This window comes from Sphaerodactylus townsendi, linkage group LG03 (genome assembly GCF_021028975.2).
Source record: "Sphaerodactylus townsendi isolate TG3544 linkage group LG03, MPM_Stown_v2.3, whole genome shotgun sequence".
In the NCBI taxonomy this organism is placed as follows: domain Eukaryota; kingdom Metazoa; phylum Chordata; class Lepidosauria; order Squamata; family Sphaerodactylidae; genus Sphaerodactylus; species Sphaerodactylus townsendi.
The window spans coordinates 135325879-135341182 of NC_059427.1; the positions used below are offsets into that span (position 1 = coordinate 135325879).

The 15304-nt window shown below is 41.5% G+C and overlaps 1 protein-coding gene across 1 annotated transcript in view; it reads left to right on the plus strand.

Moving 5' to 3' along the window:
- Positions 1–8201: 8201 nt before the first annotated feature.
- Positions 8202–15304, plus strand: part of MAP2K6 (mitogen-activated protein kinase kinase 6) — an 88100-nt gene continuing 80997 nt past the window's right edge. The window contains exon 1 of the mRNA XM_048487919.1: positions 8202–8490. Coding sequence (XP_048343876.1) covers positions 8475–8490 — 16 coding nt within the window. The 5' untranslated portion in view covers positions 8202–8474. The remainder of the gene's footprint in view (positions 8491–15304) is intronic.

A 15304-nucleotide genomic window follows, 5' to 3' on the forward strand; every position in this document is an offset into this window, starting at 1 on the left:
ATGTTTAGATATCAATTTTTCTTGGGCCAAGAGGTAAAACCCTTTCAGCCCAGTCCAAATTGGGGGGGGGGGGGGGCATAATCAGTCACAGGAGCTGGTGGAAGCCGTGACAGCGCATTTGCCTTCTCCACCACTGCAAAGAGCTCTCATGCCAATGGAGGGGCCAGAGACACCAGCAGCCGGCCACCCCAGTCTTGCCACAACAAAAGCTCGATGTCCCAGCCATGCCAGTGGGTGGGTGAGTGTGGGGAGAGCTAGTCAGAGTCGATATTAGTTGACTTCCACCCTGGATTTGCAGCCAGTTGCGATGCAGCTCAAGCCCTGTACATAAGTCACTCTTTTGAGTGGCATAAGTTCATTGGCCCTATGGAGTTAGTCAGTCAGTTTTATTACGGCCATTAGGCCAGCAAAAAAGAATAGAGAAGAACAAGAAAGAGGAAGAACAATAAACAAAAGAAAAAACTGAATTTGTACAGAAATCCACACAAAGAATATAATCAGCTTGTAGCATTATTACGGTCACCCTCATGTGGTCTGGCTCTTGGTCCCAACATGATTCTTCTCTTACTATATGCCACCATACAAAATTTAGCTACCTGCTGAGATATAAGAGAAACTCGGTCTTCCAGCAAAATTCTCACAAGAACTGAATCGGGATTAACTCTAGTTAAATTTCTGTACTGGATAAACAATGGATGAATTAAAGCCTCCCTTTCCCCTTTATGGAGTTCACAATGCAATAAAATATGTAATACAGAGTCCACTTCCTGAGTTCTGCAAACACATAGTCTCCTATGTCGTGGAATTTTTTTGAGAATCTGCCCATTAGGATTGGCTGGATGGAAAAGCATCAAAAGCGGGCCCTGGAAAAGGCCCCAGTGGCATTCAGTAGATGTTATATATTGGACAGGTAAGGGGCAGCCGAGATACCTGTCCAAGATTCTTTTAATAGGTTTATATAACACCGGGTAACAAGGGGAAATCTGTTTTGCATTTCAAATGTCATTGAGCCGCTGATAGATCTAAAGGCTGTTGCTCTGCAATGATCCAGTTCCAATAGTTGTACAGGATCCAAAGCTGCTACACGGTGTAAGTTTAAGTGTTATTTTTTTTCTAGCCAGCTTGGATATGGATTGTTGCTGCCAGTAGCAAAGGCAATAAGCCCATGGGGTGGAGAAAGGACTTTAAGCCAGCATTGTTGATAATAGAAGCTAGCCTCCAAAAGGTTGTCTCCGGGAATTTTTAACCAACCCCTGCTTCTTGTCTTAGAACTACATTAGCTGTACATTTAGGAGTGTTAAAAAGAGCTCTAAGGAATGTGGACAGGACTCTCTCTAATAGAGTGAAATCCGAAATTATTGCCAATGGGGCTCCATAGGTGAGTTGTGCCAGGGATTTAGCTTCAAATAATCTAATTGCCTCTGGAATAAATCCCCCCCCCTTGTGGGACTGTAAAAAATATCTTAGGATTGCCTGTGAACTCCTTTGTGCTGTGTGTATGGCTGTTTGTATATGGGCTGAGGGTTTTCCGTTGTACTGGAAAACCACACCTAGGTATTTGAAACACTTTATGTGTTCAATCTGATGACCTAACAACTGCCATTTCAGTTTCTTAAATTTGGCATTAAAATGCACTATCTTGGTCTTTGCGTAGTTGATACTTAGCTGTTCCTCTGTGCATATCTGAGCAAATATCTTCAGCTCTCTTTTTAGCCCCACTTTCGTCAATGATAATACAACAGCATCATCGGCATACATGAGAATGGCTATACTCTTATCAGCGGTAAGGATAGGTGCATGAGTATCTTTCTTATGAAACCCTGTTATTAATGTGTTAACATAAAAGTTAAACAAATGGGGTGGTAGAAGGCACCCTTGCCTTACACCTTTCTGAGTAGAGATGGGCGCCGTTAGGCCCTATGGAGGGTTTTCTGGCAGCAGAGAAGGTTTTAGGTCTTTCCTCCCTCCCCATAACTCCGGAAAGCTTGTTGGAGGTGATGCTGCACTGCCTTCACCATGTCACCTCCAGCCACTGCAGTTTAGTCCAGGGATTTGGATTGCGCTGTTTGGTCTACATATTCTGCAGCATATTTAACAGACTAAATTAGATTAAGTGGTGATAAATTTTAAAGCACTGTCTAAGAAGAAAAGTTGGTTTTTATACCCCGCTTTTCTCTGTCCACCTCCCCCTAACAGTTGGGGCTGAGAGAGTTCTGAGAGAACTGTGACTAGCCCAAGGTCACCCAGCAGGTTTCATGTAGAAGAGTGGGGAATCAAACCCAGTTCTTCAGATTAGAGTCCGCTGGTCTTAACCACTATAACACACTGACTCTCTAAGACTTCCAGGTGGAAGAAAGAAAAAGACTAGTCTCCACTGAGAGATTTCTTCCGCATCAAATGTCCCCTCAAAATGTCCAAGAGCAGAAGAAAGATGAGGTAGTCCTTAAACCAACAAAGATAGAGACTAGCTTTAGCACATTAGGTAAGGAATGAACTGAAGTCACACTAATTTTTTCCTACTGTGTACAGAGAAAGAAATCCCCAATAGCAAAATCGTATCCCACTTTCTTCCAACAGAAGACTCTTTCTCCTTAAGGTTAGAACTGGTATTTCCAAAAACACTATGTTACAGTGTTGCTCATATGCATCATACCTTGGTTGTATGCCACTCATATGAAACAACTGGGGTGATTAAATTTATTTATTTTATTTATATATTTATATCTTGCTCCTGAGCCAGCCAAAAAAATAATTAAAAACAACGTAAATAATTGGTTCTTAAAATCTCATGGACCTCAGAGCAAAGCAAAACATTTGACAGCTCAAAACATTAAAACCAAACAGAACAGCTCAAAACATTGAAGCAACAACAAATTGCAGCCATTAAATTTGCAAATCACAAGATTAAAACAGCAGACTAGCCAGATAAAAGAATGTTCTAGTTTTTCAGAGAGGTGGGGTAGGAGGAAGAAGATTTCTAGAAAGCCAGGGCAATATATAAGTCTTCATTCAGCACCAGAAATATAACAAGCCCATTAGCACTAGACGGGCATCCACATGGCAGAAACTTTATGTGCAATTCGGGGTGAAGGGGAACTGAAGCTGCACTGTAAGTGATGGAAGGGTTGCGCCAGCACACATGCCACCAAAACCTTGCAAAGTGGCATGGATGCTGGCATGCAAGAACTCAGCTTGGCTGCCAGCCACTGTGGTGCCCAAACCTGGAAGTACAACCCTGTGGCAGCATGCCCCCATGGTAAAAGCCTCCGTTGGCATGGAGAGGGGCGTTCTTGGGGCATTCCCAGGACAGACTTTTGACTTGGGGACACCCCCTTTACCCCTAATCTCAGGTACTAAATTATACCGATTTTTTTGTTTTTGTTTGCAACAATTTTTAATTAATTAAAATAGACACATAAGTATATATATATGTCCAATATAATATTAAAAATCAAATCCTAACAATAAAAAATCCTCTATAATAACTTGTTAAAGACTCCCTTATAGTTTCCAAGAGATACGTTGCCAAAGTTTTTCCAAATAATATTGTTACCATTATTCATAATAAACAATCTTATATGTCCATCTCAAAGTGTCTTGACATTCATATCATTTAACTCTCATGGGTATTTATATTGATGGAGAGGCAAGAAAAAACATTCTATTGATCTTAATAACAAACAGCAAAACAACCCGTCTGGGATGTAGGTAACATTAATTAACCCAAAAAAGAGAAAGAAAAGGAAAAAAGTATATATAAAATTAAAATTGCTTTTATTCAGCTCGTTAAATTCTTATCTCAAAAGAAAACCTGTATCTATTTTATATGACTTAGAATTCATTGGTGCTGGCAAACATTTTAAATTTCTCTTATGTCCCTTTTTTTTAGGTATTCATCAAATGTTTTCCATGTTGCCTCATAGCGTGACATGGGGAGATCCTTCTGAACTTTTTCTGGGTGCAAATCCCTAGTTGTAGCAAAATTATACAAGAACCTTGTGCCACCTTAAATGCTAACAAATCTTTCCTCCAGTACAAGTGTTTGTAGACTAGAGAGGCCCCTTCTTCAGGTCTGCTCATTGCATCTGAAGAAGTGGTCTGTAGTCCACAAAAGGTTATGCTAGAATAAAATGTTGTCTTGAAGGTACCACCATTTCCTGTTTTATCATCTCATTCAAGGGGAAGAACTTTGTGGTTTCAAAGAGGCTGGGTTCAGTTGCTTTCAAGTTTTGGAAGATACAGACTTGATACCTTTTACCATATCTGAAAGTTTCTTATAAACTTTCAATGATATGTATATTTCATTTTTCCTTTAACAAACCATTTAATTAAAAAATCAAATTCTGTGACTTCAGAATCTTTCACACTCCAAGTTATATTCAGGCTCATGTTATAAACGCTTTCTCCTATTTATGCCTAGGGTTCTTTTCCTCCTTATTTAGGATTACTTTTTTAAGTGTCCTATTGCCTGAAGAATCTGAGAAAGATGCTGTGGAAACCAGAAAATTAATATAATAACATAGCTAAGGTTATATATCTGATCTTTGAGCAAAAGGACTCTATTTGTGTTCAAAAGCCTGCTTTCTTCACAATGTAAAACTGCCATGGATGGGGAAAGGCAAATCCCTTTCTCATGAGGAACCACCATGGTGCCTGATGGAAAATGAACAGTATGGCTTTTGCCTGTCCAACAGTAATCTTCATTTGATGAGTTTTCAGAGCTCTTTAAATGTAGAACTCCCAAATTCAACCAAAAAGAGAAGAAATGGCGAGAAGCAGGGACCCCTACTAGGAAGCCAAGGGCAGCCTGGGCCCCCAGAGAGAAGTAAACCCCAAAGAGATCTCACCTGTGGGGCAGGTGAGGCCAACACACTGATGGCTGGACAGGGTGGGGGGGGGGGGCGGGCTGGTGTTTGTAACCGCAGTCTGGGGTTGGAGCATTCTGTTGAGCCGAAAGAGATGGACCCTGAGCAATGACTGCAAATCCAGTTGTTGGGCCACATTTTTAAGATGGTGGTATGAAGAAATGAAAGGTGTCCGGTAGTGGAGGAACATAACAAGATGGGAGAGACTATGTGAACTTGTGGAAGAGAGCTTAATTGCCCAAGGTGAAGAAAACACTGGTTGTGTTTTATGTGTTGCAGACGTCAAAAAAAAAAAAACTGTACTGAAGTCACTGCCTTGGAGCTATCCTTTAGGAAATGGAACTTCACCCTCTACCCAGCTTGGTCACACTGACCCCAGCCCTAGTCACATTTGGAATTGGCCGTAAGCTTCACTGGGTTCTTTTAGACCACTTGTTTACTTTCAGCCTAACTTACTGCATCAGACCATTGCAAGGAAAAATTGGAGTCAGGTGGCTGGCCAATTTATGCTACCCTGGGGAAGGAGAAGGATACAATTGTGACAGAGCAGATCTCCACCCCAGTTTCCAGCAGACCTGCAACCAGCATCTTGAAGCAGATATACGGTTATGTTCATGATATGAACAGCTAATCTAGAAAGACAGACTCCAAGCAGCATACAAAGGTGAACCTGGATGGCTGTCACATGATCAGAGATCCTGTCCCAGAGGCAAGCTGAACATACTATTTGCTCTGGAGCCAGAAAATCTTTTCAGTAATTCTGGACTAACTGACTATCCATATAGCATCACCATGTCTATTTCTGCATCTGAGTCAGAAATGTGATCTCAGCTCAGGTCTGAGGGAATCAGCAACTAGTGTTGCTGAAGCTTTGGATAAAGCCATGGGGTGAGATCATCTAGAGCTTAGGAGCTGGATGTCATCAATACGCTGATGACACCCAGTCAGGGCAAATCCTCACTGAAAAAATAAACTTGTTTCCCCCTGGTTCAATAAGATACAGCACCTTTTTATTGTGGTTTCTCCCTCCCCACCGCAGCGTGAGTCTATAGAGGGGTTCGAAGTTAATCCCGGTATCAAACAATGCAAATTTGTTACAAATCCACAATCTGCTCTGCAGTTCTTTTGTTCTTTGTTCTGATTGGCTGTTGTGTTGTGGCGGGAACAATACCCCTACCCTTTGCTTGTTTTTTAAAAAATTACGCAGGTAGTCTTTTTTACCTCATGCCAGCCATGGCGACTCCCGTCATTGCTACGAATGTGCACGCTTGCTCCCCCTCTCTTTGCAGGAGTGTGTCTTCATAGCCACGACCAACACACACACACACACACACACACACACACACACACACACACACACACACAGAGAGAGAGAGAGAGAGAGAGAGAGAGAGAGAGAGAGAGAGCTTTGCATGCTCTGTGCCCAGCCCACTGTGCTCTGATTGGCTGGAATGTTTCACATCATTCCCTAGGGCAGGAAAAATAAACCGATTGTTTTCCCTGTGTCTCCCCATCAATCCGGCCTTGGCCTGTGTTTTTCAAAAAGTTGCACCTTCCTGCCAGTTTTTTAAAAAAATGCGGGATGAGGGGGAGAGCACTTGCTGCGGTGGGGATGGAGCCGAGTTAGGCACTGAGGCCAGGGGGACTCCTTGCCCCAGCCGGGATTTTAATCATGTCACGGGATTTTGGGGGGAATCGCCCTGATGTTCTTCAGGAACTGCTGCACTGGTCCTGATCATGAACTAGTGCCTGAACAGAACTCAAACTAAATCTGGAGAAGCTGGAGGTACTACTATTAGAGAACTCTTATAATACACAGATGTAAGTGTAATATACTTGGGCTTGATAGGGTAATCACTGCCCAATCAGAACAAGCTGATGTCATCGTGGATGCAGACTTACTCTTTAATAGGCAGGTAACTGGTCTCTATGGTAGCTTTTCACCAGTGATATGTGTTGTGAATACTGCAATCCTCTTTGGAGCATGGGAGGGATTGATTACTGTAATGGACTCTACATGGGGTACTCTTGAAGACAACTTGGAAGCTTCATTTATAAAATTCTGCAGTCAGAAATCTGTGAAATGTCAAGATAATAAGGCTTTGTCAGTTAATTGCCTGCCAGTTCCCTTCTGTGCCCCATTCAAGCTGGTTTAGCCTGGAGACATGGGTTCTGCTTTTCTATCACTGGGTTCCACTTCTGGTTTTGAAGAATGACACATCTACACCACTTCCCCTGACCCCACATAGCTTCACCCCTTTGATGCTATTGGCAATGCATGGGTACCAGATGATAGCTTTTCAGGGACTGGCATGAGTGCAGGTGGCCAAGGCAATAGTTCTTGATAGAACAATAATGGTTCTTGAGAAACTGTTGGTCATATGTTCACAAGAAACAACATTTAAAACTGTGACCAACCCGATCTTCAAATTATTATTTCCAGAAAGAATTTCAATTCCAAAATCCTGAAAATCAGAAGACTTTCCTTTGATTCAACACTGAAATCCTGGTTGAAGCTACTTACTTTATTATTTATTTATTTATTTATTTATTTGTTTGTTTCACTTTTATACCGCCCTCCCCCAGGGGGCTCAGGGCGGTTCACATCATAATACAGCAAGTGAATAACAAAATAAAATACTAAAACTTCATAATAGTTGTAAAGAAGGCTCTGCTGCACCTACATGATGGGCCAGGGCTGGCAGCTAAAAGCTCCAATATTAAATATTGATTAACAGCCCCCTGAAGGATTGCAATTGATTTGCTAATTTTAATGTGTTGATTTGCTAATTTTAAAATGCACAAGTCACATTAATGCAGTTCCAATGGCGATCTCAGATAAGAATCTCCATGTTTAATGGCAATTCATTATACTTCAATCTGATTACGAAAGACTAGGGGGTAAGGGTTTGCCTAAATCGTCAATATCCCTTACTTATGAGGATTGCTGGATGCAGAGGATTACATAGACAACAGTACAGAACGGTTATTCATACGTTATTATGAAACTGTAAACAGGTAGAAAATATGTACTGCAACGTGCTGATATACACACTATGTAATGATTCTCAGAAGCTCTGGACTACAAAATAAATGATGAGCTGCCGTTTTCATTTCCTACTTACCTTTTTCATATGATCTAAGATTTATCTCTTCACCCCAACACACATAACACCTGTATCTTATTATTATTATTTTGAAAATTCAGAGCATAGAGCCAAGGAACCTTCTTAATGAAATACTCCGTGGAAATCCGAACGAACTACATTACCCAGAAATCATAGCTCTGGTCGTAGAAAGAACGTCTGCGCACTGAGACACTCTGTTCCAAGTTTGGAGCTTTTAGCTGCCAGCCCTGGCCCATCATGTAGGTGCAGCAGAGCCTTCTTTACCATTGCAATAACGGGGGGACCCACTTTGCAATCTGTTTTGCAAGGTGTGCAATTGCAGCTCTTTCCTTTGCAAGGAGCTCTGGTGTAGGAAGTAAGAAAAACTCCAGTTGCATGAAGATTGAGAGCTTGCAGTTTGCATCTTTGTTGCAAAACTAGCTACTGAAGAGAGAAGGCAAAGTCTTTTGTGCTCCCCTCCCCCATCAAAGCAGAGGGGAAAATGTCTCAGCAAAGAGGTAAGGCTTCGACTTATGTTCCTTGCAAATATGCAAAAAGTCGTTCATGCATTTTGGAATTGCATGCATGCAATTTTCGGGATGCAATTGCATTTTGAAGTTTGAGGCTTTGAATAGCTCTCAGTTGCATTTCCTGTTTAATATGTGCCTTTTTTTGCAGGCACACACACAGTCGCGCGCGCACACAAACGCACACACAGTTCCTGTAAGGCAGGGCTTGCAGTTCAGCTGTGCATTGACGTTGTTTGCATTCTTCTCCTGGGATTACTGAGCTCTTTTTGCCTTTTGCACAATCAGAACAGATAAAGGGTATTGGGAACCCTATGCATGAGTCGCTTTATACGTATGCACACAGCATACAAACGGTAAAATGCAGGCGAAACTGCAGACAGTTTATCGTGCAAATTTAAATCAAACTTTATGCAAAAAAGTATCTGGTGCAAATGTACTGTGAAACTTGAGTGGAGTTACTAAGAATATATGCCTTTGTTTCCATGGGAAAGTATTGTTCTGGTGCCAGAGCTGAGCTCATTTTCCACAGGCAGAACCCCCCCCCCCCCCGTCGCAGGCACTGAGTGTAGCTTTTATGGCGAGATTTACGAAAGTTATGCAAGGAAGTGGAGTTACATGCACAAGCACAGATTTATTAGCTTTTTTGGTGTTTTGAATGGAATCAGATGAGATCTTTAAAAAAATACGGGAGAGGATTCTATTTAAGGGTGTCAAGACAATAAAATCTTGCAAACGGGAAATGATAATATTTGGGGTCCCTTGCAAAACCTGAAGAGTAGCCTACAGCGTCCATTCAAACTTTAGAGAGGCATTGGTTAGAAACCAGTGCAACTATCCTGTGTCTTTCTGAATGCATCCTCTGAAGGGTACGTTCATGATCCCGATGCAATTTTGTGAATTTACAGTTTTCTCTATTAAGGCAACCCCTTGCTCCTTATGCAATATGTAGGCTGCAGAGGAGTGGTGGTAGGAAGAATTTGGGATTGTGTGCACGGTGCTGCAGGATGCATTTAGGGAAACCACTTGTAGGAGTTTCAATGCAGAAATTAGGAGGAGAGGGATACAGTTACAGTTATGCAGAAGACCAGAGGCGATAAGCAGAACTGTCCAATACGCTGAATGGCAGCGTATTACTGCAAACCTCGAAGAACGCACACTTGCATTTTGTGGCAGTTGAATTGCATAATTTATTCTCCATTTGCTGCAGTCATTTCTCCCAGCCAATTGGAAGGTGATTGGAAGCTCCCAGCGGAAAGAGGCCAGTCAGTTTTGCCAACCTCGAAAAAGGATGCCTACAAAATGTGGCACGCACTTGAGGCTTCTCATCCAACATGTTCAGCTTTAGTAAGAGGCCAAGAGGGGAATCCGTCATTTAGTAATTGGAGGAGGGAAGAAGAAACAAGAGTGAACCCCCACCCCATGAAACATAAATGATTATGGCTCCTTTTTTTCCAGCAAAAAGCTTTCTGTTCTCCCCAGGATTTGCCTCAATCAAATAAAAAGAGCCCCCAGTATAGAGGTTACAGTTTCTTTTATATCAAATCCAAATTTGTTTACCTTCTTGCAGAGCTCCAGGTAGGAAAAAAAAAGGGGGGGGGGATTAGCTACCTCACAGTTTCCAAGAGTGGTTCCTTTCTTGTTTCCTGTCCATTCTGACCTATTTCACCCTCAGTGTTTTCAGTATTCGAGTTAGGTGTTAATTAAAGGCATTACATGAAATTGCATTTTTGCAATATGTTTCAATAGATGCTTAAATATAGGATCTTGTTTTCATCCGGTGTTTTAGAACACAGACCAGGCCAGTGGCGGTTCTACAGGCACCAAAAGATCTTTTTTTAAAAAAAAGAGAGGAAAAAAGGAAATGTTATGTCAGTGGTGCATACCAATGCTGAGATTCATGTTGTATTATTTTGTGGTGTTGACAAAATGTGCAGAACGCTTTCAATTAATTTAAGTAAAAGACAATCCCTGCCCCAAGGATCTTGCAGTTTAAATTTAGAAGGATGGGGATGAACAACAGAGACAGTGGTCGAATCCCCACTACCGTCTTAGCCAGGTTTCAGAACACAAACTAGCCAGGTTTGAGGGACGACCTCCCCAGTCGAATCCCCACTACCGTCTTAGCCAGGTTTCAGAACACAAACGACCCTTAGTTTGTGTTCTGAAACCTGGCTAAGACAGTAGTGGGGATTCGACCGGGGAGGTTGTCCCTCAAACCTGGTTAGTTTGTGTTCTGAAACCTGGCTAAGACGGTAGTGGGGATTCGACCAGTGTTAGAAATGAGAGGTGGGAATGCCAGCAGTGGTTTAGCTTTTATTTCTGTTGAGAACAGGAATGAAGAAGTTTTGTGGCACTCTGAGCTCTTGGGACATCCATTCATTTTACGTCATGAAGAGAGGCATCATCTTGAGAACTGTCCCTGGGACTATTCTCTTCTGTGTGTTCTTCCTTTCCCACAAATAGGTTAATAAAAATAGAATTCAAACCCCCCCCCCCCCCATCATTTTCCAGGTATTCATTCTGTATGTGCTTTGCTGTTATTACATAAACTGATGTGGGTGTGACATTCCGCAAAGTATGCCTGTAAATGGCACTGTGGTGATGCTTTCTACTATAGTTCAGATGGAACATTGTAGCTCATATCACTAGCCCATATATTTTTTTCATAGTCAGAAATCATCAGTCCCTGCACAGTTTCACTTTGTGAACCAGACACTCCTGGCTGATTTTCATCACTTCCCTTCTGTGGAGAAGAGCTTTGTGACTGAAATTCTTGTATTTTTAAGCTTTTCTGAGGATGTCTTCAGCAATAAAGGCCTGAAAAACTCTTAATGTGTGATTCACCCATTCCCTCTGATGGGCCTTTACCCAGTGGAGATAGTTCACACAGCTGAAAGATTTGAGAAAGCAAGTGAAAAGCAACTAACAATGCAAACCTAAAAACACTTGGGAATCCCATTAAAATAGACTTGAGTTGGATTCTGAGTAGATCTGCTTAGGTTTACTCAGGTGTACTCCAATTCTAACTGAGGTCTGTTCAGTTGGGTTTCTTTCCAAGAAAGTGTGTTTTACCATCCTTATACACAATTGGCTAAGGGATAGAATGTTCAATGACTAACTCCCATAACTCCCAGCCAATGGCTGCACATGCCCATTGGTGGGTGACAATCCGTCCCATCCTCGCCCACCCTCCCCCAACCCAGGAGCCTCCCCCTGCTCCAAACAACACATTGGCATGCCAGGCCAGCGGCTGATTGCCACTCTCTGCCTTGCTGAGCCCACTACCCCAAAAAGCAACCCAGGCTGCTGCAGCAGTGCATTGCCCCACCACCAGCCCTGCCCAAACAAACAATAGAACCTCCCTGACAAGGACTACAAGCGCTGACCTAGGATAGGTCCACCTGGGACTGGGGCAGAGGCTGGGGCTGTTCTAGGGGAAAGACAAAGGAGGATGGGTTCCCCCTTCCCCCTCTTCTTGAGCCCATTTTATTTTAATTTAAAATGGGCTTTAGTGCTAGTTGCACTATAAACTGCATACGAACATATGTAAACTGGTTCTAACAGTATGTTAGGAAAAAACTTTCAGGGATGGGTTGTGCATGTGAACTGTTTAGGCTCTTCGAACTGTACTTCAGTACAGGCCTTTGTAAAGAATAGTGCAGGGATAAATATACCCCTCTGCATTTCCTATTACTTCTTCCTCTTAGAAAGGTGTTCTAATTGAGTACATCATGGTGGGAGTCTGAATGGAAATTGTCAGTTTGCACAGCTTGTCTATCTCCATTCAGTCTCTGACCTTTGAATACCCAGGAGGGATTTTATCGAGACCTTACACATATGTGTAGTGGTCTTTAGCCTAGGATGCTGAGCACACATGTTTGGAAGGAAGTTCCCATTAGCACCAGAGGGTTTTATTGCAGGAAAACCTGTAAATCATTTCTCACACATTTGGAAAGTCACTACATCACTTGAGTGGTCTACATTATGTCTAACACATCGGAGCAGCAATTATTATTAGGAAGTGCAGTTGGGCACAGTAGTATGTGGTCTTGTGAACTAGCTAGCTTGCAGTGTTTTAATCATGTTGACATTGAAACATGCTCAACTCTCATAGCAGTTCTTAACAGACTTGTGGAAAATGGAATGTTTCCAAATTAATTAAATAGATAGTTTGGTGGTTACCTGGAGTTACCAAGTCAGATTATGTTGCATGTATGCTTCTAAAATACTGGGAGTGCTTTGCACTTGACCAGTATGAGTGAGTCACTTTCGCAGCTTACTCAGTGTGAAGCGGTCGTCAATGATTATGTTTGACTTGGTTTTGTGTGTAATGTTAATCACACTGTGTACTGGTATGTAATTTATTATTTACAGAACTGGTCAAAACATCTTCCTAGTGTTGTCCCACTAATGCAGGGTCTGCTGTACTGGTCAAAGCATCGTAAACACTAAATTAATATTACTTACTATTTAACCAAGGGATAATTAACTTTAGGTGCTAGTTGGTTGTCAACTTCCAGATAATGGCTGGAGATCTCCTACTATTACAATGGATCCCCATGAGACAAAAGTAAGGTCAAAGATTGACTCTGTGACATTACACAAGATTCGAGGCCTCAGAAGATGACTGGAGTGACTGGATAGGTTGATATGGGAGAGGGCAATTTTAGGATTTATACTTAATTCCTGATTATGTGGGTGAGGAATGTCATTGGTTCCTAACTTTATTGGTATGGTGAATTTTGGACTGTAGATTTTTGTCAGCCATTTTTTTCATGCATTTTAACTAGGATTACCATTTCTCCACAGGGGCGAGGGATTGCCTGCTCTGAGCTCCCCCCAACCCGGCTATGTTTAGCTAGCCAGTGGCGATTTCTACTAGGAATAAATGGAGGTCAGTGTTGATGTGTTGATGTCATTTCTAGAAGTGACATCATCAATGACAATGGGGACACTCTGGTATTTGGGCAAAACTTTATTGTAAAAATAGTTTCTACCACAGAGTTTCCCCCCAAATACAAGAGCATCCCTGTGGTCAATGGCAACATGATAATGTTACCTCAAGAAGTGATGTCAGCTTGCTGACACTGACCTCCATTTGCAGCTAGTAAGTTCCTCCCACCCCAACTTGTTCTGGTTGCCAGGAAATACTCTGATTTTAACTGCAAGTTTGCCTGTTTTATAATTGTTATTTAAACTTAAATTATCCAAGCAAAATTTTACTTAACGGACCTATTCATGTTGAATTTGTTGAAATGTTTATTGTGCTTGCATAAGTTACTCAGCTTTTTAATGAGAATATAAGGACACAACTGTCCAATTGCAGTTACCTCCATGAGCTGTAAAAATTATAGACGCAACAAGTGGATCTTGTTGAGCTTTGAAGATTACCAGTTTTATTTTTCTTTGTTTATTTAAAATTTAATTTAAAAAATAATGCCAAGAATTAATGCATCTCTTAATCCCGGTCAGAATGAACAGTCCTGAGCAGTGTCTATATTGAACAGAGCTTACTCTCAAGTAAGAGGGCATAGGATTACTTTGTAAGAAAGCTCCATTGAATTAAATGGGATTTATTTCAGAGAAAACACATAGAAGCAAGAGGAAGGATTTGGCTTCATTTCGGCATACAGAATCAGTTTTCCATCCTCTTTACTTCTTTTTTAAAGTAGAGATCGAGAAAGCAAAACATGGAAAAGGGTTTGGAGTTTGCTTGGGTTGCCCCCTATTTAGCGAAAGCTTCAGATTTCAGACCTAAAATTATCTTGCAATATTGCTTTAGAACCTCCCACCCTTATTGCATTTTATTCCAGTGGAACATTTATCCTTTTGGAAATTATATTTGTTCTTAAACATTAAGCATCTTCTGTTTTCTTCTGATCATCAGCTCAGACCAGTACATCCTATTCAGTCCCCTCATTCTGTTCTTTTCCCTATTTTTTTTTCATCAGTTCTGGTTCAATATGGCTTTGGTTTATCCCATGATTTCTGCATGTATTTTTGAGCCTTTAGTGTTCTCTTTTGTTTTTACCTCCCTTCCTCCTCAGGGTGTTCCTGGCCCTTGAGGCCACTTTCACCCTGATTTTTTTTGGAAACTGATTTTGAGTCGGCTTTTTTCTGTGTGTAATGTTTCTATCAGATGATTTTGTCCCACCCATCACCAGCCCACTTTTCAGTGATTTGACTATTATAATTGTTTAATCTCTCCCCCCTTTCCCCACCCACTGCATGTAGAAGAAAATAAACGGATTCTAAAACTGTAAAAATGCACAGGGGGCAGACATGTACAAGAACTGTGGCCAAACCAGTTCCAATACTTGTGGATCAACTCCCAGGAAAATCAGAAGTAAGTTCAGCATGCAAAAAAGGTCCCAGTCTCTGCTAATGCTGGAATGAGGGAAGGAATGAAACTGTCAATTTAAGCCTGTGAGATACAGGTTTGGGGAGCACATCCGAGAGATCCATCTTGGATTGAAAAATAATATAGATATATCAGAGAAAGGTATTGTGTCAGCCCAGAAAAATAAAATTTGTTCAAAATCACTGTAATCGTTAGCTAATATACTTATAGAGTGACCATTAATAGAATTCATTTCATACTAGCCTTATTCACAGTAGTACTAGCAGAAAGGTTCCTTATTTACAAAGCCGTAGCTCTGTTATTAAAAATATATTAAACCAAAGAGCCTTCCTTTCACAAGGGAACGAATTCTGCATCCAAGCAAACCCCCGGGTTGCTCACTGAATTTTGTCAACAGAGATAACGAACAGGATTTCCCCCAGTCCCAATGTAAAATGCAAA